At 34.3% G+C, this 9,216-nt stretch overlaps 1 protein-coding gene across 4 annotated transcripts; it reads left to right on the top strand.

The window, feature by feature from the left end:
• The first annotated feature begins 743 nt into the window (after positions 1-743).
• On the top strand, positions 744-6,764 carry LOC115975551. 4 transcript variants are annotated; one of them, XM_031096374.1, is made up of 6 exons: positions 744-931; positions 1,007-1,072; positions 1,557-1,622; positions 1,754-1,829; positions 4,253-4,333; positions 4,875-6,764. In XM_031096374.1, the coding sequence occupies exons 1-5, from the start codon at positions 833-835 to the stop codon at positions 4,330-4,332; spliced, it is 387 nt and encodes a 128-aa protein (XP_030952234.1). In that variant the 5' UTR covers positions 744-832; the 3' UTR covers position 4,333; positions 4,875-6,764. The 4 variants fall into 4 exon arrangements, with proteins under 4 accessions (XP_030952234.1, XP_030952232.1, XP_030952231.1 ...); XM_031096372.1 differs by lacking the exon at positions 4,253-4,333 and having other exon boundaries at positions 4,875-4,952; positions 5,066-6,761; XM_031096371.1 differs by lacking the exon at positions 4,253-4,333 and having other exon boundaries at positions 4,875-6,762.
• Positions 6,765-9,216: the final 2,452 nt, after the last annotated feature.

Here is a 9,216-nt window from a genome sequence, read left to right as displayed (position 1 = left end):
ACCCTATATCGCTCATGCCCTACACACTCTCCTAGCTCAAATGGGCCTTATTGTTCGGTTCTGAGAATTCATTTTACGACTAAGGTGGTGCCAACGATGGTAAAAAGGGAACACAACAAAAGAGTATCAAAGTTTTGGGTAGACATAGACGGACAACAGAGAACACAACATCACTATCACCGGCCAGAAAAGAATAGCTCTGATACCACAAAGGGAACACAGATATATATGTGTGTGTCTGAAGCTCAAGACTTGAATCCGACCCTTCTCTCCCTGCCCTGCGAGCTCTTATCCTATCGATTTTACTATGAATGAAAACTATTATCTTAATTAAAAAAAATTATACTTTTTTTTTTTTTTTTGAGAATTATACTTAATCAAAAAAAATTATACTTAGGGTGCGTTTGGATACCGCTGAAAACTGAAAACTGAAACTGAAAACTGAAAAACACTGTAGCGAAATAATTTTAAATGTGTGAATAGTATCGTGGGACCCATTTTTAATGAAAAAGTTGCTGAAAAGTGAAATTTGTGGGTCCGTGAACAGTACACGATGTGCTGTGATTGGTCCAAAAAAATTTGAAAAGTCAAAGTTTGCGGCTACTGTTCATTGAACAGTGCATAACAGTAGCCGCTTGTGGGAAAATCGCGTGAAAAAAAAAAAAAAAAAAAAAAAAAAATAGAAAAACGCAAACGCGGATTGGGCAAAAAACGCCCAATCCAAACGCAACCTTAATCTCGAAATGGTAGGCTTGTAGTAAAAATATCCAAACCGGAATTCAAAACCTTGATTGGAATAGAACTTTACAAAATACATAATACAGAGAGAGAGATGGTGGAGGCGAGAAGTTTGAGGAAGGCGGTGGTGCCGTCCACACTCATTCAGAATCCATCTCCCGGAAACATACAGCCCACTCGTCTCGCCCTACATGTACACATTCTCTTTCTCTCTCTTTCTCTGTTTTGAAAAAAAAAGAAAAATAATTGAGTTCCAATCCTTGCCCAGGTTAGCAAGGACGGTTCTTCTTGTTGGGCTTACATCGCCTCCGGTTCCCACATTTACAAACTCCAGGTACATACCACTTACTCTCTCCACATCTATCTAATCTATCTCTGTTTATATACATATTCCTACCTACATCTTTTGCTCAACCCATCAACTGTTGTGTGCATTTAAAATCTAATTGATTGTGATTGTGTTATGTGCACTTCATATATAAAACATGTTTCTTTTATTTATTTATTTATTAAAAAGGGATACAAACAAAAGACCCATAATTTTTTTTAGTATAAGAAGTGATTGATACTGTTAAATAGGAAATCAAATTCAATGACAAAATCAAAGAAATAAAATTAAAACTTGCATTACAAGTACAAAACAGAAAACGAGGAATGGTTGCAGCACAGAATAGCAAAGACCACAAGTCCGGTTGCTTGTTTGTCATAAGCATTAATTTGATGTTTTACTTCTTCTTCTTTTTTTTTTTTTTTTTGATGCATTCCAAAATAATTTCTTTTGTTTGACGTGACAAGTGGGGTAATAATTTTTTTTTTAGATATCTCTGGAAGATTCTTTGGTAAACAAAGGGAAAGAAAGCCTCCTGATCCCTGGACAGGCACAGGTATGAAATCATGGGCTATTGTCCGTTAGCGTAGATTCTTGATCCTGTTTGACACTTGGAAATGAGAACTCTATATCTGCTACTCTATTATTCATCTATTAACCCGTCATCTATGATCTTCCTTCTTGAAGGTTATGGACTCTTTCTTAGTCAACCGCTGTCCTCATCGTTCAGAAATCCAGAGTATAGTGCTTACAGAAACTGAGAGTAAGTGGCTGTTGCATTGGCAATTGGATTTTGCTTGCTAGGTGCCTAGGCCACAGCTGATGAAATGTAGTTCTAAAGCATAAATTTGTATTAATGCAATGTTGCAATGTGGTTAGGTGTTTCCCAAGTTATGTTTGTTTATTTTTTATTTTTAGTTTTTAAACACAATGTTGCTGGCAGATGGATATAATGCTATGCTTTTGGAATAAAAATATACCCATGAAGGTGTAGCGTAGTGGTTGGAGGCTTGGGATGGTCTATAGACCTAGACGTCCTGGGTTTGATCCCCAGTAGGAATTCCCTTAGATTACCTAATACACACTTTTGGTGGGTGGGATCATGTATCCATGGTTTACTCCCTAGGGGTGGGTCCAAAGGACCCTGCCTTGGTAAGGTTTCACATCAAAAAAAGAAAAGAAGCTTTTGGAATAAAATTATGTTTACTCTTAGACCTGATGACAAGTTCTAAGTGTGATTGAGTCTTTGTAAGAACTTTGTGGATGATCAAATTATCGGAATCTGTTTTTCTGATAAATAAAAATAAGAGCCTTTGTCTTTTCATGTTGTTATTTTCCATTTTGGTTTATTAAATTCTTTTTGGGTAAATATTATAAACAAAGTTGCTTGGAGTTTGCAGGGTTAATTTGCTTTGTGGCAATCTGTCGATTAAACAGCTTCATTTTCACTGTATGGTGCAATTTCAGTTGGAATGTTTCATCCTCACAAATGAGATTTTAGGGAATGTTTGGAATGTTGTATAAAAAAGAGTAAGAATTGGAACAAATATTACAAGGAATGAAATTGTAATTCTTATTCATTTATTTGGTTCCCATAGTGGAATAGAAACCAGAATTAAGAAAATTTATCTTATAGTATTATTATAAAATTATGCATATTATTGAAAAATTTTCAAACGATGGTTGAAGTAAGAACACATTGTAACAGTTTTACTTCAAAAAGTATAGTTTTTTATTTTATTTTTATTTGTAATAGGTTATGATCTGTTTAATTTAATTGTAATGATGTAATATTTTTGTAATTAATGAGGTTTGCTACAAACAGCACCTCCTCCCCTTGTAGGAGCACGACAGAGGGTAAGATTGTGGGTTCAAGACCCACACCTGCATGTGTAACTTACTAATAAAAACAAATGTAACTAAATATCAAGAAATGTATAATTTAATATACAATAATATGAAAATAAATGATCTTTTAGGGTATGTTTGGGACAGAGGGGGATGGGGGGAGAGGGGAGGTTGGTTGGAATGTATCCTGATGATCTTAACTTTTCTACTTTGTCTCCATATCCCTCCATCCAAACTTAAGGTTAGAATAATAAATCTATAATTTATGATTATAACTATATTTAAATTTACTTCTTAGTCTCATTTCTATTTGTATTCCATTGTTAATCATAACTCATAAAAATTATCAAATTAATTTTCCATTTTATCAATTTAACTATTCATTAGTTTTAGGAATACCTATTTCCACCTCTCTGACAAGGAATATTTATTCCCCATTAACAGCTATATTGCAAGAATAAGCACAACCAAAAGAACAAATAAATATTTAACAAGACTAGCTATTCCATTGCAAGTTCTATTTTGCATAGCAACTGTGCAGTTGATTTTTTAAAACTAACTTCATTTTCTTCTTTGAACTTGTTGGAGTTCTTAGATGTTTTGAATTATAGATGTTATATTAGTATTTGGGTGTTTTCTATTGTATTGTTTGTGTTTAACGATTGTGCCCCTTATTTTGTGTGTGTGTGTATGTTTAATTAAATTTATTTCTTATATTAAAAAAAAGAAGCTAGATACATTGCAGCCCAAGGGTATGATATAATGTGGTTATATTATTATTTATCCACATTCGTCTTGGTATAATAAATTGGCTTGCTACTGGATAAAAGAAGATTATTTGGGTGAACTATAAATTTTTAATTCAAAATTTGAGAAATAGGGGTCTTCTCTCTCCCTCTGTGTGTGTGTGTGTGGTGTATGAAATTTAAATTGACTTGGTTGATTCAGGTTAATGGTTTGAAGTATAAAATTGAGGAACTAAACAAAAAAGAAATGGAAAATTAAGGAATAGATGCTTAAGATGGAGAAAGGACATCTTTGAAGCCGTGATGACACCACAAAATTTTGCTTTTGAGAAGTATGTAATTTAAATGTTATCCAACTCTATATCTACTTCCAAACTTCAAACGTATTAAGTTTATGATAAATTTTTGAGAAGGTGCTGTTATTGGAATTATTAAAAACATAGTGGGGAAATTTTCCATAATTTTATTCTGCCCCCTGCTAAGCTAGACAAAGAAAAAGTTATCTTAAAAACATCCGGCCCAACAATGACCGATTCTAACTTCACCGTCTCATATCTTTTGATATTCTTAAGATGTTAGTTGGGTTTAGCAGGTCACCTGGAACATTGGTGGGTCCATACCTCTAATTGGATCCTGAATGAACATTTTGAAGTTATAATCAAGTCTGAATAAGGTTTAGTTCTTTCTTTCTACTAGAAACTGTTGAATGTTATGCAACACTGATGTGGGTTGTTTTGACAATAATTCGTCTCAAATGTATGCTTCTAAAGTTGGACAGCTGAGTAGCATTTGCGGTGTGTTAGACAATTTTTTTCTTGTTTCTGTAAGATCATCCTATTTATGCTTTCCTCATTTGGCAATACTTTGCATTCTTCGCATTAAAGTTCATGATTATAGATGTGTATAGAAAAACATGATTGCATTGTAGAAATTGAGCACTAGACTTTATGCATGTCTTTTTTATCAATTGGGTTAGATTTATCAAAATTTATGGTTGGGGAAAGTGGAAAGGCTTTGGTGGTTCCAAATACCTATATAAATGAATGAAATCTTTAAAATGTAGTCCATTTGATCAAGGTACTAATGATATTATTCCCAGATAATGTTATAGCAACTTTCATAGTTTTATTATTTTCTACTGTTTGTTTCAGGATTCTTAATGTGGTAGCCGGTCTTGACATTCATAACTAATTAACCAGATTTGATATTTTCAGGCACTGACTACTTGATGTTGGGAAGTGTAGATTCCTATGGTCACCTCATTGTATCTAAACTAGATACTACTGGTAAAGGTAGATTTTTCTTTATATTAATTATCATGATGTTGTTATTTCTTTTAATAAGCTTTGATTGTAAACTTTGCAGCATTGTATCATTTTAATTGAAAGTTTAAGAATTGTGGCAGTGGTTTTCCTTGAAATTTACCAGTGGGATGATTCTCTCTCTCTTTGATAAATTGGTGTGCCTGCATTGCCTAACCCAGAAGTAAGTTGAAATATCTAGCTTCTTGGAAGGTAGGTAAACTTGATTGATCACTGATGGCAACCTAGCAGTGGTGGTGAATACAGGCCGTTTGAGACCTTCCTCAAGTAGTTTCCACCTCTTCCAATGAGCTAACTAAAGAGCTCCCCCCCCCCTTCTCACTTTTCATTCAATCATTCTTTCTTTGTGTCTGTATTTTGTAAGTGATTTGGGCCTAATATACCATTTATGTGCCTCGGGTTTCTTCAAATCTTGCTAGTTTATGTTCAATTAATATGATGCTAGAAGTTCGGGCCATAACAGGGGTGGGGAGCTTCACAAAGAAGGGGTTTTAACACTTCATCTGTGATGCTGTGGTTGTTGTCCTAGAATTTGAGGGGTTTAAACAGTCCAGTAAATGTATGGTGGTGAAATAATGGTGAAAGAAATGCATTATAGTGTGCTTGCAAGAAACTAAAATTGATGACATGACATAGGAAAAATTGGGTAAATTGTCTATGTGTGGTTTTGGTGGGTTTAGGATTAGGAGAATATGTTAATTTAGAGTTTAGAATTGTTGAATAAATGGTTTTAGGGTTGTGGTAGGAATTAAAAGAAGGTTCGATGAGTTAATTGATGGCTATTTGTTAGAAGACTTGGGATTTTGATACTATGTGAGTGGTTTGCAGTCTGAATGATGACTGACTTGGAAGAACCCTACGTGAGGAGTTTGGGGGCATATCATGAAAGTGTCTTGGCTTGTGTACTTTAATGCTATAAGATTCCCAAGTGAAAGGGTTGGATGTGTTAGATACAGTCCAATATGACAGAATTTAGTGATTTTATTTCAAATTAGAACTTAATTGATCTACCCTTAGAGGAAGGGATGTACATTTGGTTGATCAAGTCTTAGTGTCATTGGAGCATTATCCCAATGTGATTTGGTGACTTTTTCCAAGGCCTGTGTCTAATCATAGCTCAATCTTATTATTTTATTAGGGTCATAGCTTGATCTTATTGGAAATTATTGGACTGCTGAGAGCTGGGAAGCACGGACATGGCAAATTGTCTGCTGTGTCCGTGTCATACGCGTACACGACACGGGATATTCTTGGGACATGGCTACACGCGTGTCCCAGCTGTATTTTATTTTATGTATTTTTTAAATAATCGGATATGGCCCAGATACTTCCAGGACACGACCGAGATACTGCCGGGACATGCCTTCAAAAAAAAAAAAAAAAAAAAAAAAAAAAAAAGACTAACTAACCCAGCCCGTCACAAATCTTCTTCCTCTTCTTCTTCGTCTTCTTCTTCTCGCTCAGGAAGGACTGAATGCCAACAGCCAGATCTAAATTCATATTTCCCCCTTTTGCCCTTTTGTTTTGTGACTTTTGTCTGTGTGTGCTTAGGTTAGTTCAACTTCTTTTTAAAATTTTCTTTTATAAATTAACTTTTTATTATTCTTTTTTCATTATTTAGGTAGACAATTTTTTTTTTTTTTTTTGATAAGTAGTATTTAGGTAGACAATAGATACATGCATATGTATATTCGCTGGACTTTAATATACTTACAAAAAGAATTTTTAACAATTATTTAAAAGCAAATAATATTTTTGTTATAAATTTTTTTTTGTAAGCTTTGAATATACACACACACACACAAATATATATATGTATGTATGTATATATGTATGTACACGCATGTATCCTTGCTTTACTAGTGTCCTAATTTTTAAAAAATTACCTTGTCGCCGTATCCGTACCCGCATCCATACCCGTGCTCGTATCCATGCATGTGCTTCCTAGGCTAAGAGGAAAAGGAGCTCTTAAGTTTGAGAATATGTGGTTGAAGGCAGAAGGGTTTGTGGAGAAGGTGAAAAATTTGCAGAATAGTTATAATTTTAATGGGTCACCTAGTTATATACTGACTAGGAAACTAAAGGCCTTTTACAGAGGATTTGAAAAATTGGAACAAAATTGAATTTCAGGATGTTGGAGTTAATAAATATTTTTTTTTGATTGAATTTCAAAAGGCTTGGATAGAAAGAGGAAAGTGTGTATATTGTTTGAAGAAAGGGGCACATAGGGAAGGGTTGAAATCAAAGGTGGAAAGGTTGGCTTGTTGGAGAGATTTCTTGGTGGCAGAAATTGAGTGTTTTTGGGCTTAAAGAAGTCAGCAAGTTGCCTCTTATATTTATTATCCAAATAAAGGGACTACACTCACATCAAATGTCAGTCATTAGAGATTTCAACAATTGGAAATTGGAGTTGGTTGATTTGTTGTTGGATATGTTGTACTCTAGTATCCTGAAGAAAAAGGGCCTGATTGTTTGAGGTGGAAGTTAAATGGCAATGGTAGGTTTGATGTGTGCCTTTAAGAGGCCTTGTGAGGCATAAGTGCTTGCTTTGTTTGGCGCAGTTTCCTTGGACAAGCATTTACCAAGAAGGGTTGTGTTCTTTGTGTGGACAACAACTTGGGGAATGATTTTGACTTGTGATAATCTCATGAAGAAAGGAATCACTTTGGTTGATAGGTATTGCATGTGTCGGAGAAATGATGAGACTGGATCATCTGTTATTGCATATGCATTGTGGAATTTGTCTTTTGGGCGATTGGGGTTCAATTGGTTATATGGAGAAGTGTTGTTGATCTTTTATTGGGATGGAGGAATTGTTTTGGAAAATACTCTTCTTTAGTTTGGAATCTAATTCCCTTATGTGTGGTGAGTTTGGAGAGAGTGAAATCATTGGACTTTTGAAGATGAGAAAGCCTCATTGGTGAAATTAAAGTCGTCTTTACTAGAACATTATTTGATGAAATTAAAGTCGTCTTTACTAGAACATTATTTGATTGGTATTGTAATACCCTTTCGGGTGAGTGGTTAACAGCAACTTGAACAAATCCAATATGCAAATAACTGAATTTTTTAGCAAGAAAATCTTTTATATTTCTTTTAGAAAACAAGCAACATTTTTCATGAGTTTTTGAAATAGAAAATGTTTGTTCAACAGTTCTAACTTTGTAAGCAGAATAGAAGGTATTTTCAGCCCAACTAGTCTTATAAACAGTTTTAGTATTAACTTTGGGGATATTCCATTTCTGGAAATCCAGAAACTCATCTTCTTCAACAGTGTGATCTTCTTCATTTACAATATCAAGGGGACAACTAGTCCTGGAGCTAACAGAGGAGTTGGATCTCCACATCTTATCCATGTTATCCTAGGTTTAACACTCAATTATCATGTTTTTCTTAACACCATTGCACTTCGTAACACATACCCTAATCAACCTTATACCTCTCATGCCCTACACGCTCTCCTAGCTCAAACAGGCCTTACTGTTCGGTTCTGAGAATTCACTTTACGACTAAGGTGGTGCCAACGATGATAAAAAGGGAACACAACAAAAGAGTATCAAAGTTTTGGGTAGACATAGAAAGACAACAGAGAATACAACAACACTATCACCGGCCATAAAAGAATAGCTCTGATACCACAAAGGGAACACATATATATGTGTATGTCTGAAGCTCAAGACTTGAATCTGATCCTTGTCTCCCTGCCGCGAGCTCTTATCCTATAGATTTTACTATGAATGAAAACTATTATCTTAATTAAAAAAAAAATTATACTTTTTTTTTTTGAGAATTATACTTAATAAAAAAAAAAATTATACTTAGGCTACGTTTGGATTGGGCTGAAACCTAGCGCGTCTGCGTTTGCGTTTTTCCTTTTTTTTTTTTTTCCACGTGTTTGTGAGACTTACGGCTATTGTTCATGTACTGTTCAATGAACAATAGTCGCAAAGTTTGATTTTTCTCATTTTTTTTAGCTAATTGGTGCACATCGTGTACTATTCATGAACTCACAAATTTCACTTTTTAGCAACTTTTTCATTAAAAATAGGTCACACGGTACTATTTACACATTTAAAAATTATTTTGCTAGTGTTTTTCAGTTTTCAATTTCAACTTTCAGTTCCATCCAAACGGACCCTTAATCTCGAAATGGTAGGCTTGCAGTAAAAATAACCAAACCGGAATTCAAAACCTTGATTGGAATAGAACTTTACAAAATACATAATATAGAGAG

Source organism: Quercus lobata, chromosome 2 (genome assembly GCF_001633185.2).
Source record: "Quercus lobata isolate SW786 chromosome 2, ValleyOak3.0 Primary Assembly, whole genome shotgun sequence".
Lineage (NCBI taxonomy): Eukaryota > Viridiplantae > Streptophyta > Magnoliopsida > Fagales > Fagaceae > Quercus > Quercus lobata.
Note: the sequence above shows the minus strand (reverse complement) of the source record. Positions and strands in the feature narration are given on the sequence as shown.